The sequence below is a fragment of the Salmo salar genome, chromosome 06, assembly GCF_965601325.2.
Source record: "Salmo salar chromosome 06, fSalSal1, whole genome shotgun sequence".
Lineage (NCBI taxonomy): Eukaryota > Metazoa > Chordata > Actinopteri > Salmoniformes > Salmonidae > Salmo > Salmo salar.
Genome location: NC_138296.1, coordinates 75,908,174 through 75,924,094, shown reverse-complemented (window position 1 = coordinate 75,924,094; position 15,921 = coordinate 75,908,174). Strand labels below are relative to the sequence as shown.

Here is a 15,921-nt window from a genome sequence, read left to right as displayed (position 1 = left end):
CGTCCTTTTTGACCGTGTGAGGACCCGTCTCAGCTGAAGTTTGTGACAGTCACCTGATCGAAACAAACGCATGATCAGGGAGGCGTATGGCAAATTAGTTTGCTTTTCTGTCTTTGGCAGTGCTGTCAAATTGGGTTTTTGATTGAGCATGGTTTGAAACAACATCTTAAGGAGCAGTTTAACATGCCTCGTATCAGCTAACGACATTTGGTGAGTCATATGGTAGCGATATGTTGTCAAACAAACCAACATTGGGTGTAAGCATTACGCCGATTCTGTTGCAAAACGTTTAGCAGAAAACCGTTTCTTCCAAACGGAAAACACAAACGAGAGTTTCTATTGGACAAATTTGCTCTATTTGCTTTCGTTTGGTTCTAAAACTGGTAACGGTTTCCATAATGAATACACCCATGCTCGCCATGGTTTGGCACTATCTTACTGACAGTAACAATGTCAGCTAGCTACAATGTTTCCACTTTATAGCAGTCATCTTTAATGCAACAGACATGTATTGCTTGTTTATAACTTTGTAACGTATTCTGTTTGTCAATTGAATTGAAGTTGACATCCTCGAATCTCTCTAATATCCTTCCCCAGTGTGAACTCCACAGAAAGCACCTGGCAGTCTCGTCCATCGAGTCTGTGAAGTTGGTCTTCATCAAATCTTCACCATGCCTCTGTCAGCAGCCGTCATCAGTGGAGTGCAGAAATTGGTTCTGTACGAAACTAGAGCCGTACGTTTCACAGTATTTCCCCTAGACTTGATGAATGCATTATTCTCTCAAACATAGGCTGGAAGAAGCCTTCCATCCGTTTTGCGCATAATGCATAGCTTATTTCTTAACACATGAAGTATAGGGTTGGTATGTCCATATTACACTGTCTTAACTGTCATTTATAAACTATTACAAGGTGTTGGATATTTAGTCAAACGATTGCATTCAATATCTCTCTATATAGTATTTTTAGCAGACCATTTGCTCATTGTCTTATGTTATGACCTATTGTTTACAGTACATTAACACTAGATGGCAGTATGGGCACTGGTATAACGCAGTTTCTCTGGACCTCCGCAATGGCGGAGTTCGATTACCGATTGCTGTCCCTGGTGCTGAAAAGCGACATGTCTGTGTCTGCATGCCTATCGATTCGATGATAGGCTTTCTGTGGTGCTAGGTCTCAGCTTTGCTTTAAATAATGGATACATGTTTATTGGTAGGCTTCTTTGCCCGTAGTTTTCTTATGTTAAGCCTAACATTTCACGAAGCTATACACCATGTCACAATGCTGCCATTTTTAAAATGCTGACTGGTGGCAATGATGTAATACTTGTTCAGTAATTAAAGTTGGAAATTCAAACATTGCAGATTGAATAATAAATGTTTGATGCAACAGCATACTTATATAATATATCTCCTGTCTAGGCTACCTGAACCTGCATGACATGAGCCATCCTCATGCTCTCTCCCAGCTTCCATAGAAAGTTGTTGTGCATAAAACCAGTCCTTTAATGCCAAATAAGTCAGTCTACCCTCAAAACAATAGCTTACTAGTGGTTGTTTCATGATGCAGTGTACGATCTATAGCTATATACTGTATCTAGCTGCTATTAATAAACTTTAAATTTCATTTTATTACACAGAAAATAAAGGAAAAAAGTAGTTAGCTTGAGGATAAATTCAGCCACAATTTTTTGTTGAACTTAGTGGGTTGTGTGGGGCTAATAGCCTACTCAAATGGGCTGCTATATTCAAGGTAAATGAAATCAAATTAGATCCAAATTGAGAGACTTCCCTGGTCTCCTGAAGTCCTCATTTATTTTTTTGTGTGCAAATGTTTTCACCAAGGCCTGTAGGTCCAGGTTGCGGGACCGACTGTTTTCTATACTGAGTATTGCCAACCCAGAAAGTCTTTCCTGGGACATTGTGCATTATTTGTCCATGGCGCTGCACACAATTTAAACTTAGTCTTGAATGATGCATGCCAAGATACACCAGAGATAAGGGACTGTTGATATTACAACCACACAACTCCAATGCCGGTTCACCAGTATGAATGAAATTGCAAACAGCTTTTTTTTGTTAAAGTCCGCAAGAACTGTTGTCTGCTAAATATTATAATTGGATTATAATCTGGCAGCAATTAAGGTGAATGATAAGCTCAATTACAGATGTTCCAGAACTGCTGTATTTGAAGCACAACGCCCTTCTGCCCAGTTTCACTGATGTTGCTATTTTACATTTTACATTTTAGTCATTTAGCAGACGCTCTTATCCAGAGCGACTTACAGTAGTGAATGCATACCGATTGCTATGGCAATTAAGCTGTATTTACCATCCCTGTAGCTCTCGCGTCTACAGAGAAATTATTTTCTAAACAAAAAAAATCATAAAGGACTACCTAAGAAACATTAGGCTCTCGGTCTGATATGTGCTTTTGAACACACTCATTGCACTGGTGCCGTCGTAGCCTTAACTATGGCATTTGTTCACTGAAGTACTAATTACTTTTAGAGGGTTAATATCAACTATTGTATAAAAATAAAAAACATTTACTTAAATGACGGGCGCATGGGGCCCCAGAGCTCGTGGGCCCCCCTGCCTTGTCGGGGCTGCGGTGGTGTCTGGTATGCCAGTTTGGGTAAGAGTATGTTGTAACATCTGAACATATACATTTTTACAACACAAAGTTACTTGCTGCTGCATTCAGAAGATGGACACAGATGGGTCCTCATACTAAAACAACTGATAATCTGATCATCAACTTGATTTGTTGCATCAGAAGTGTTAATGCTGGGCTGGAACAAAAGCGCGCAAACGCTATGGATCTCAGCAGGATGGCCTAGGTTTGAGGAACACGTTTTGTAAAGAGCCAGCATTGACTACATTGTAAGAGTTTCAGGTCAGCCCTGCCCCTTTCATTGGCTCACTCATGTTCAGACATTAGCAACACAGAGGTGTAGATGATAGGTAGAACAGGACAGAATTAACTCAGTTCCAGACTGTACCATCAACGTGTTCATACTGGACGTCCCCACATCAAATCTCACACCAATATAGAAACACATAAGGGTCGGAAGAAAGAGACTCATGTAGCATCTTAATTATGTTAGTGACAAAAGTCCTGCATGAAAAAGAAAAGCATGTCTTGTATAAAACACTTTTAAATTGTACTTTTCGCTCATCTTCTATCGACCAAAGCACTGCTTTCATCCCGCTGTTGAGTGAGGCTTGATGTTTCATCCATGATGTACTTATTGTCTCATGTAATCACACACTTTCATGTGTTCTTTGATTCCAGAGGTATTTCCTTGTGGGGAGCAATCACGCCCAAACCAAACACCGTGTTCTGAAAATCGACCGCACTGAGCCCAAGGACCTGGCGATTATTGATGATAAGGTGAGTTGCTGCACGTCAAACCACTGCTTTAGAGTCACAGCGACCGTTGCCCTTGTTGTACAGCACCCCTCAGGGAAAATTGTACAATCAGTCACCTGGTCCTAAGTGTGTATGGGTGACAGATTTGGCTGATGAAGGTTTAAGAGACTGAACATTATCACTCATCCCCTGCAGTCAGTCATTACCACGGTGTATGAGAGTGGATGAGATTTGTTTGTTCTCATCAGAATGATAAGGATTCTGATTGGTTTGTTATTATTGTACAGAGTGTCCACTGGTGAGCTCCCTTTCCATCCATCATCATCCTCCCATTTGTTCCTGTAGATCAGGGGTTCCCAAACTTCTTCACTCTGGGCCCCCTCCCAGCATTGGAACAACCTGTGCCCTGTCTATTTCTGTGGGCACAAGCACTGTTCACGACACAAACTGTTCACACCCCTCTTGTTGGTGGAGAGAATTTTGCAGATTTAAAGCTTATTTCCTGTAATTCTATTCATTTTGTCATGGGGTGCAAAGAACATTTAGCAGTTTTAAAGCTAATTGTCTTGCAATTCTATACATTTGCCTAATGTGTATTCATGTAATATTGGAGTGACTAAAAAAATTACAAAAATGGAAACAAGATTCTCTGGTCTGATGAAACCAAGATGGAACTCTTGGGCCTGAATGCCAAGCCTCACATCTGGAGGAAACCTGGCACCATCCCAACGGTGAAGCATGGTGGTGGCAGCATCATGCTGTGGGGATGTTTCTCAGCGGCAGGGACTGGGAGACTAGTCGGGATCGAGGCGTGAGATGTCTCTCTTATGTGAGATACTTGTCATATGTGAATGTATCTGTTAAACCATGTGAAGGGATGGCGTGATTAATGGGGAACCAATTACTTGTCTCCACAATGTCTGTGTGCAAGTCACTCCCTCCTTTGGCATTGGGGGAAGGTGTATGGCCGTGTCTGGAGCATTGTATGTCCTCTTTGATGTTGCACTTATCTTGGGATAGTGTATGACATAGAGGCTCACTCCCCTCAGTGAGCTTGTCCAGGAGTGGAGTCAAGAGGGGGTTTACTTGAGATGGGAGTATCTAGAGTTGTCAATTGATTTATGCCATTGGATGAGCTAATGGTTCTGTTCTATACCGTACCAGGGAGAGACGGTTCCAGTTTGGAAAGGAGGACCAGACACTGGTCTATACAATGAACACTGTTGATACAGCAGTTGCTGTCTGCTATGTTTTATAGATATCTTTCATACAAAACTTAACCTTTCTGAACTGTTCATAAGATCTGTAGTTCGTCATGTACGTTAAAGGGGTGCATCTTGGCTATAAAAGCTCTTTGTACTTTTGTGTAGTCACTTTTCAATGGTTCATTAGAGAGCGCATCATTGAAAGTCAAGTGCTTTTGCAAAAGCATCTTAATTATTAAAGATGTAGTTTTAAGTATAACTCTGACTGGTGTGAAGTTTGTAACTCTCCTCATTTGATAATGCAGAAATTAGCCACCACACATCCCTCTCTGTTTGAGCCGGGTGTTTGAGTAGGCTAAACTAGCTATCTGCAATTTGACTATACTACAAAATATATCTCGCTCTCTCTCTCTTGCTTTTCCTTAATTTTGGAAGAAATTCTTTTTTTCCAAACTGTTCAAATATTGCCTTTTTCTCTCTTTGAGTCAACTACTTGTCACATTTTATGTACTGCAGTGCTTGCGAGCTGTAGCTCATGCTTTCAGTACTAAATTCATTCTCTGATCCTTTGATTGGGTGAACAACATTTCAGTTCATGCTGCAAGAGCTCTGATAGGTTGGAGGACGTCCTCTGGAAGTTGTCATAATTACTGTGTAAGTCTATGGAAGGGGGTGAGAAGCATGAGCCTTCTAGGTTTTGTCAATGTACTAAGAGGAGGACAGAAGCTAGCTGTCCTCCGGCTACACCATGATGCTACCCTACAGAGTGCTGCTGAGGCTATTGTAGACCTTCTTTGAAAAACAGTGTGTTCTAATACATTTTTTGATGATGTGAATATAGTTAGTGTCGTTTTATCTAAAAAGGATAACTTATTTTTAAAGGTTTCACTTTATATTTTTATGAAATTCACTGAGGATGGTCCTCCCCTTCCTCCTCTGAGGAGCCTCCACTGGTACAGTATGTACTGTTCTGTTCTCTGCAGAAGGAATGGATGTACTGTCTGCGGCGTTATGTTGTGATCACAGCAGAATGAATGTTAGAAATGTTTTTCAGTGTTCTGAAATCTAAACGCTAGCACAGAAAAACAAATATTGACCAAAGCCGGAGTTTAGTCCCAAGATGTCTATGGGATGTACTGTTTCTACTGCTTGCACCTGTCTCAGCCAGAAGCTCAGTTTTAAAGAATCCAGAAGCACACTATTAACAATACGTCCCTCTTGTCCACAGCATGTCTACAATCAGCAGGAGGTGAGAGAGCTCCTGGGACGTCTGGATCTGGGCAACCGCACCAAGATGGGCCAGAAGGGCTCCTCAGGTCTGTCCAGAGCTGTGTCAGCCTATGGCATCGTGGGTAAGATAGTCCTCCTTGGACCCTCAGTCCTCACAATTTCTTCTCCTCTACCAGTTGCCATAGGAACGGCCATGAGCCTGTCAGCATGTCTTGTCTATTGAGTACTGCACATGAGGGTTTTGGCTGAGATGTGTAGGCTAGTAGGACTGTGGTAAGGAGAGTTGATCCTGAAGCAGTTATTAAGGGCAGAAAGTGTGGTCCCTGTATTGCTGTGGAAGCCAGCTTTTGGAGGGTTCAGAGATATTATAGAGTTAGTCCTCCTAGCAGGCTCTTTTAATTTTTAATTTTTTTTTACAAGAGGCTAATCAATGCAGTCACTTGTTTTGGTTTACTTAATTGATCAAATAAAGGCTTAAAAGCGTATTCCAACCCCATTCAAATGTATTTCTGACCTTAGTCTCTATGCCTGTTTCTACTCTCATAAGCACATGACACTACCTGATCTCTCAAGGCCTTCAGTGGCCACTTGAAGTTTGACAATAACCAACTTCCTGCTAGACCATTTCCCCACATTTTTCTCTTGAAAGCCAATTTTGTTACTTAATTGGTAATTTCGGTGTCTGAACCTGAGAGATTTATTTGTTCTTTTTCCCTGGAAGAATGAAGCATCTCAAGGTGAAATGGCTGCTAATGTGGGGTTTTGATGCTCTTGCTAGTAGAAATGTCAAGCTTTGAGATCAAGTTCACACTGAACGGAGGGAAGAAGGGATCCTGAGAGGGGAGCGTCACACAGCCTTATTATCCTTCTGTCTCATTTCTGCACACACACACACACACACACACACACACACACACACACACACACACACACACACACACACACAAACCCATTTACTTGGAGGCTGAGTCAGATGACATTCAGTAGTTTGACCAGACAATGTTGTGAGGCTTTAATCATGGTGCTTTGTTCCAACCGTCTCCGGGCCAGTGTGTTTGCAGAATTGTACCAACAGGTAATTGGTCTGACAGTAGTGTGAATGCCATTCATCCCCCATCAGCCCTGATCTACATACAGTAATGGGGAGAATCACAAACAGATGTGCGCAAGCAAGGACGCACAGGCATACACATACAGTGCCTTCAGAAAGTATTCAGACCCCTTGACTTTTTCCACATTTTGTTAGGTTACAGCCTTATTCTAAAATTGCAACAATTTTTTTTTGACATTTTTGCTAATTTATTAAAAATAAAGAACTCAAATATCACATTTACATAAGTTTTCAGACCCTTTACTCAGTACTTTGTTTAAGCACCTTTAGCAGCGATTTTAGCCTTGGGTATGACGCTACTAGCTTGGCACATGTGTATTTGGGGAGTTTCTCCCATTCTTCTCTGCAGATCCTCTCAAGCTCTGTCAGATTGGATGGGGAGTGTGGCTGCCCAGCTATTTTCAGGTCTCTCCAGAGATATTCGATTGGGTTCAGGTCCAGACTCTAGCTGGGCCATTCAAGGACATGAAGAGACTTGTCCCGAAGCCACTCCTGCGTTGTCTTGGCTGTGAGCTTAGGGTCGTTGTCCTGTTGGGAGGTGAACCTTCTCTCCAGTTGGAGGTCCTCAGCGCTCTGGAGCAGGTTTTCATCAAGGATCTCTCTGTACTTTGCTCCGTTCATCTTTGGTGGAGTGCTTCTAAAGCTCTGTCACCTCCCTGACCAAAGCACTTCTCCCCGGATTACTCAGTTTGGCCGGGCGGCCAGCTCTTGGTTGATTCTTGGTGGTTCCAAACTTCTTCCATTTTAGAATGATGGAGGCCACTGTGTTCTTGGGGACCTCCAATGTTGCAGACATTTTTTGGTACCCTTCCCCAGATCTGTGCCATGACACAATCCTGTCTCAGAGCTCTATGGACAATTCCTTCGAACTCATGGCTTGATTTTTGCTCTGACATGCACCGTCAACTGTGGGATCTTTATATAGACAGGTGTGTGCCTTCCAAATCATGTCCAATCAATGGAAACAGGATGAACCTGAACTCAATTCTGAGTCTCATAGCAAAAGGTCTGTATACTTATGTAAATAATGTATTTCTGTTGGCAGGTTTTATAAATTTGGAACATTTTCGAAAACCCTTTTTTTGCGTTGTCATTATGGGGTATTGTATGAAGATTGCTGAGTATTTTTCTTTATTTAATCTATTTTAATCTAATCCATAATAAGACTGTAACCTAACAAAATGTGTAAAAAGTCAATGGGTCTGAATACTTTCCGAAGGCTGTGTGTGTGTGTGTGTGTGTGTGTGTGTGTGTGTGTGTGTGTGTGTGTGTGTGTGTGTGTGTGTGTGTGTGTGTGTGTGTATATATATATATTTTGAACGGCAGTATGTATGATATGATATCTATATATATATATATATATATACTCCACACTGCCGTTCAAAAGTTTGGGGTCACTTAGAATGTCCTTGTTTTTGAAAGAAAAGCAATTTTTTTGTCCATTTTAAAATAATATAAAATGTATCAGAAATTCATTGTAGACATTAATGTTGTAAACGGCAGATTTTTTTATGAATATCCACATAGGCATACAGAGGCCCATTATCAGCAACCATCACTCCTGTGTTCCAATGGCATGTTGTTAGCTAATCCAAGTTTATCATTTTAAAAGGCTAATTGATCATTTGAAAACCCTTTTGCAATTATGTTAGCACAGCTGAAAACTGTTGTGCTAATTAAAGAAGCAATAAAACTGGCCTTCTTTAGACTGGTTGAGAATCTGGAGAATCAGCATTTGTGGGTTCGATTACAGAATCAAAATGGCCAGAAACAAAGTACTTTCTTCTGAAACTCGTCAGTCTATTCTTGTTCTGAGAAATGAAGGCTGTTCCATGCGAGAAATTGCCAAGAAACTTAAGATCTCGTACAACACTGTGTACTTCTCCCTTCACAGGACAGCGCAAACTGTCTCTAACCACAATAGAAAGAGGAGTGGGAGGCCCCAGTGCACATCTGAGCAAGAGGACAAGTACATTAGTGTGTCTAGTTTGAGAAACAGACGCCTCACAAGTCCTCAACTGGCAGCTTCATTAAATAGTACCCGCAAAACACCAGTCTCAATGTCAACAGTGAAGAGGCGACTCTGAGATGCTGGCCTTCTAGGCAGAGTTGCAAAGAAAAAGCCATATCTCAGACTGGCCAATTAAAAGAAAAGATTAAGATGGGCAAAAGAACAGACACTAGACAGAGGAAGATTGGAAAAAAGTGTTATGGACAGTTTGATGTGTTCGGATCACAAAGAAGAACATTCGAGAGACACATAAAAAATGAAAAGATGCTGGAGGAGTGTTTTACGCCATCTGTCAAGCATGGTAGAGGCAATGTGATGGTCTGGGGGTGCTTTGGTGGTAAAGTGGGAGGTTTGTACAGGGTAAAGGGGATCTTGAAGGAGGAAGGCTATCACTCCATTTTGCAACACCATGCCATACCCTGTGGGCGGCGCTTAATTGGAGCCAATTTCTTCCAACAACAGGACAATGACCCAAAGTATAGCTCCAAACTATGCAAGAACTATTTAGGGAAGAAGCAGTCAGCTGGTATTCTGTCTATAATGGAGTGGCCAGCACAGTCACCAAATCTCAACCCTATTGAGCTGTTGTGGGAGCAGCTTGACCGTATGGTACGTAAGAAGTACCCATCAAGCCAATCCAACTTGTGGGAGGTGCTTCAGGAAGCATGGGATGAAATCTCTTAAGATTACCTAAACAAATTGACAAGTAGACCTTTGGCATTCTAGAAGGCTGTAATTGCTACAAATGGAGGATTCTTTGACAAAAGCGAAGTTTGAAGGACACAATTATTATTTCAATGAAAAATCATTATTTATAACCTTGTGAACGAACGTCTGGACTATTTCCTATTCATTTTGCAACTCTTTTCATGCATGTTTTCATGGAAAACAAGGACATTTCTAAGTGACCCCAGACTTTTGAACGGTAGTGTGAGATATATATATTACACAGTTGAAGTTGGAAGTTTACATACACTTAGTTTGGAGTCATTTAAAACTAGTTTTTCAACCACTCCACAAATTTCTTGTTAATGTTGGCAAGTCGGTCAGGACATCTACTTTGTGCATGACACAAGTAATTTTTTCAACAATTGTTTACAGACAGACTATTTCCCTTAATTCACTGTATCACAATTCCAGTGGGTCAGAAGTGTACATACACTAAGTTGACTGTGCCTTTAAACAGCTTGGAAAATTCCAGAAAATGATGTCATGGCTTTAGAAGCTTCTGATAGGCTAATTGACATCATTTGAGTCAATTGGAGGTGTACCTGTGGATGTCTTTCAAGGCCTACCTTCAAACTCAGTTCCTCTTTGCTTGACATCATGGGAAAATCAAAAGAAAATCAGCCAAGACATCAGAAAAAAATGTGTAAACCTTCACAAGTCTAGTTCATCCTTGGGGGCAATTTTCAAACGCCTGAAGGTACCACGTTCATCTGTACAAACAATAGTACCCAACTATAAACACCATGGGACCACGCAGCAGTCATACCGCTCAGGAAGGAGACGCATTCTGTCTCCAAGAGATGAGCGTACTTTGGTGTGAAAAGTGCAAATCAATCCCAGAACAACAGCAAAGGACCTTGTGAAGATGCTGGAGGAAACAGGTACAAAAGTATTTATATCCACAGTAAACAAGTCCTATATCGAAGTAACCTGAAAGGCCGCTCAGCAAGGAAGAAGCCACTGCTCCAAAACCGCCATAAAAAAGCCAGACTACGATTTCCAACTGCACATGGGGACAAAGATCGTACTTTTTGGAGAAATGTCCCCTGGTCTGATGAAACAAAAATAGAACTGTTTGGCCATAATGACCATCCTCATGTTTGGAGGAAAAAGGGGGAGGCTTGCAAGCCGAAGAACATCCATCCCAACCGTGTAGGACGGGGGTGGCAGCATCATGTTGTGGGGGTGCTTTGCTGCAGGAGGGACTGGTGCACTTCACAAATAGATGGCATCATGAGGTAGGAAAATGATGTGGATATATTGAAGCAACATCTCAAGACATCTGTCAGGAAGTTAAATCTTGATCGCAAATGGGTCTTCCAAATGGACAATGACCCTAAGCATACTTCCAAAATTGTGGCAAAATGGCTTAAGGACAACAAAGTCAAGGCATTGGAGTGGCCATCACAAAGCCCTGACCTCAATCCTACACCAGCTCTCTTAGGAGGAATGGGCCAAAGTTCACCCAACTTATTGTGGGAAGCTTGTGGAAGGCTACCTGAAACGTTTGACCCAAGTTAAACAATTTAAAGGCAATGCTACCAAATACTAATTGAGTGTATGTAAACTTCTGACCCACTGGGAATGTGATGAAAGAAATAAAAGCTGAAATAAATCATTCTCTCTACTATTATTCTGACATTTCACATTCTTAAAATAAAGTGGTGATCGTAACTGACCTAAGACGGGTAATTTTTACTAGGATTAAATGTCAGGAATTGTGAAAAACTGAGTTTAAATTTATTTGGCTAAGGTGTATGTCAACTTCTGACTTCAACTTTGTGTGTGTGTGTGTGTGTGTGTGTGTGTGTGTGTGTGTGTGTGTATATATATATATATATATATATATATATATATATATATATATATATATATATATATATATATATATATATATATATATATATATATATATATATATATATATATATATATATATATATACACACACACACACACACATTTTTTACATTAAAACTATATGGGGGTGGGGGATGCTGCTATTTAGGTGCACTCATACAGGAGTAGTAAAGGTACAGTTCACTACTTTTGTGATCACATAGTGTAGAGTGGACTCCAAAATAATTGATTCCTGGACGCAGTGGCGGATTTAGGTATAGGCGACATGGGCACCCACCTAAGGCGGTAACTTGTCGGGGCGCCCGCACAAAACAAAATCCTAATGGTGACATTTGAGAGATCGGTTTTCTAGCACTCATTTGCACGTCACGTCAATGATATCTTGTCACCGTGTGGGACTGTGCGTCAATTAACCTTGTCAGAGTGGGCTCCCTGATTTCTAGTTTGTGAGCTAGGCAGGCTAGTACTGCCACTCAGAAGTACGAGATGGGGTGGGGGCGGGGGTAGGTTGACCTCAGGTCTACCCACTGGAAACCCAAGGTAGGAGGAGTGGGGGAATCTATCAAATAGCGCACCTCTAACTTTTTGTACAGTACTAATGCAGTTAGTAAAATCAGTCACTACGAAATGCTACCAAATAAACCACAATTCATTCATAATACTGCGAATATATAGTTTCACAGACATATTGTAGAATTTTTTTCTGGTTTGTGCGAAATCATTAAGAATAATATAAAACCAGTCTGCACACCACCAAGGTGAATTGGTTTAGTCATGACTCTTAGTTTACAGTGTTGGGGGATGGGTAATGTATTGATGCTCGAGTGCCAAATCAACACAAATTTGTTTCTATTCGTCTTTATTACTTCTTTTTGATATTTCTTATTTTTGTATATATTGTTATATTTATATAGTTTCAAATGTTATGATTATTTATTTGTGTTGTTCCAAATGTCTGAATAAAAATTACAGTTAGTGCAGAATGGTGATTTTTTTTTTTGAGTCGACTCCTAAGATTCAGTGTTTTTGAAACGGAGGAGACTTTCTGAGAAAATAAGCACTTTCATAGCGAGCCAGGGACAGGAAGAGAGAGGGGAGGGGCACAGTATGCAGGTCGGCCACCAGGCAGACAGTCAGGCCTAGTGCATGGTTCTATCTATCTGCAATCAAAAGCTGTATCTCTCAATCAAAAGCTGTATCTCACAATGGAAAGCTGTATCTCTCAATGGAAAGCTGTATCTCTCAATGGAAAGCTGTATCTCTCAAAGAATAATGAATACGCCCCCCACAAGCTAGCACAAGGGAGAGAGGGGGGGAGGGGCCAGGCAGAAAAACATGTCTTTGCACGCCTCTCAAATTCACCAAAGTGGCCTAAAGTCCCTCTGATTTTATTTTCAACAACTTTCCCAGGCCTTTTATAGCCTATAACACGGAAAATAATGTTTTTTGATAACTGCTCTGCGATTTTAATTTAGTATAGGGCTGAGCGACTACTGCTTTTTGAGGTAGTCTCAGTTCAATTATAAAAAAATTATCACGATTTCGGTTTCAATCTTGAAAAAAACCCAACATTAAATGCATTATGTGGATTGAATTGTGTAACTACACAGAATAAAACAAGTAAGGAAAGTCCCATGGTGGTAGTGACTGCCCATTACTGCTTCTGACTTATTAACCATTTATTCACATTACTTTACTTTTAAATAAAATACTTCAGTTGTTGTGTATATTACATTTGTTCAATTTGATTTTATTAATTCATTCCAAGTTATTATCTCCTCTCTATAAAGCTGCTGCCTATGCTGTCTGAGAAAATCACCATTTTAGTAGTTCTTCAAAATAAATAAGGCATACTCCTAAATACCAATAATCACTTAGATCATGTGTCAAACTCCACGGAGGGCCAAGTGTCTGCAGATTTTTGCTCCTCCCTTGTACTTGATTGATGAGGACATTAATTAGTAAGGAACTCCCCTCACCTGGTTGTCTAGGTCTGAATTGAAAGGAAGAACTAGCAGAAACTAGGCCCTCCATAAATACCTCGTGAAGCAATTGCTCTCAAAGTACCCTTTTGATCAGGCATTCTCATGCCTTTATGTCGCAGGCTAAAAGAAACAGGTGTGCAATGGATTATGGTCATTGTAGTTAGTTTAGCGCTGAAAACGTGATAATTATGTATAACATTGGTCTGTTGGAAATTACAACTCCCTACTTACATCTCACAATTCGGACATGATCTGATTTATCTCTAGAGAAACTGCAACGCAATTGGGGCATTGAGAATTGGAATTCAAATAATTGAACTGACATCGGTCAATTAGTTGTTTAAAAACTGAAAAATAACCAACTTTTCAGTTAATCGTTCAGCACTAATTTTGTTTAAAGTTTAAACATTCACACCCACAGACACCCAATCTATTTTTCTATCTGAAATTGACTATCAATGCAATTGACTACGTAGGTAACACGGCATGGCCTACAGAGGTACATAGGTACGTAGGTAACACGGCATGGCCTACAGAGGTACATAGGTACGTAGGTAACACGGCATGGCCTACAGAGGTACATAGGTACGTAGGTAACACGGCATTGCCTGCAGAGGTACATAGGTAACACGGCATGGCCTGCAGAGAAACATTTCTTGGAAGTCCTCTGTATTCAGCTGGATGGTGATCTAGAACAGGGGTTCTCAAACCTTTTCACTCAGGCCCCCCCTTCTGTCACAGGTCAGGTTTTCTCCCTTGAGTGTACTACCTGAGGTTGCCACTGGAGAACACCCTTGGGTTACTTCTAGTATCCAGGTGACCCTGATTGGGCTTATTGGGATCACCTGCTGGATGACTATTTAGGTTTCTCTGTGGACTGGGCCAGTTGCTCAGGTCTCCTGTTTTGTTCAGTGTTCTCGTGTGCCCTTGCTTTGTTGTTGTGCAATGAAGACCTTAAGTAAATATTCTGGATTTACCCTTACCCTACCTGTTGTGTTTCTCTGTGCCTGGTTCTGAGTTCGTACTAGCACTAATGTCACAATAGACCTGAGCCTCAAAATGGTCCCAGCAGAGATGTCTCTGCCGTCCGAGGGACACTCAGCTCCACCACTTACAGTCGGCTCTCACTCACATGGAACAGTGATTGGTCGCCATGAGGCATGGCTGAAGACATTGTTGGAGGATTTAGGAACTCTTGTGTTCACTCTGCAGACGGGACAGACTGGAGCAACTGCTGCTGCACCTGTGGTGGTTTCTAACCCTCCACTTCCTACCAGCTCATCGCCTTCCTCCCCACGGGAGCCTCCTCTCCCAGCACCAGAGCGCTATGAGGGGCATTCTGGGAGGTGTCGTGGGTTCCTGCTCCAATGTTCGCTGGTCATCGAGCTGCAGGCCTCAACGTTTCCCACCGAGCGTAGCATATGTCATTTCCTTGCTCTCAGGGCGGGCTCTGGCCTGGGCCACGGCCATCTGGGTGCAGCAATCAGACATTTGTTTTAATTGGCAAAGCTTCACCCAGGAGATGAGGGTTTTTGATCACCCAATCAGTGGCAGGAACGCTGCTCAAAGACTCATTGCGCTTCAGCAGGGCAGCCGGAGTGTAGCTGATTACGCCATTGACTTTCGGACGGTCGCCGCTGAGAGCGGTTGGAATATAGAGTCACTTCACTCAGTTTTTCTGAACGGACTCAGCGAGGTTCTCAAGGATGAACTGGCTTCCCGGAACAACCCTGACACTCTGGAGGAGCTTATCATTCTGGCCATCCGGATTGACAACCGGCTTCGGGAACGTCGTCATGAGAGGACGGAGGGGTCCCGAGTTGGTTCCAGTGTTTCGGGCCCCGCTGAGGGAGTCCATTCTTCATTTGTTCCACTGCCGTATGCTGGGCCTCCTTGTCCTGTACTCCATCAGGGTTCTCAATTCGGCTATGGCTACCATCTGTTTCCTGGATTGCACGTTAGCTCACCAACAGAGGCTGTCACTCACTAAGCTGGACACTCCGTTGTTGGTCACTGCGCTGGATGGTCAACCCCTATGGTCTGGGAAGGTGAAGCATCTCACCATGCCTGTTCAGCTACGAGTTCTGGATGACCATGTGGAGCTTATCCAGTTACATCTGGTGGACTCTCCTGAGCTTCCCCTGGTTCTTGGACATCTGTGGCTTTCCACCCATAATCCTCAAATTGCTTGGCCTTCGGGAAGAGTTCTGGGATGGAATCCTTCATGCCAGTTCACCTGCCAGCAGCTCTCTCCACACCTTTCCGGTCCTGCTTGTCTGGAGACTCCTGATCCTCCTGTTCCACTGGCTGGGAATGACAAACCTGATCTTTCCCACGTACCTCGGGATTCCTGGGAATTGGGTCAGGTGTTCAGAAAACAAAGGGCCAGCAAACTACCACCTCACAGGCCCT

General features: G+C 42.1%; 1 protein-coding gene across 1 annotated transcript in view; it reads left to right on the top strand.

The window, feature by feature from the left end:
* Positions 1-22: 22 nt before the first annotated feature.
* The window catches only part of fig4a (FIG4 phosphoinositide 5-phosphatase a), a 109,476-nt gene continuing 93,577 nt past the window's right edge, over positions 23-15,921 (top strand). Inside the window, exons 1-4 of the mRNA XM_014205487.3 lie at positions 23-210; positions 598-734; positions 3,301-3,399; positions 5,812-5,935. Coding sequence (XP_014060962.1) covers positions 672-734; positions 3,301-3,399; positions 5,812-5,935 — 286 coding nt within the window. The 5' untranslated portion in view covers positions 23-210; positions 598-671. The remainder of the gene's footprint in view (positions 211-597; positions 735-3,300; positions 3,400-5,811; positions 5,936-15,921) is intronic.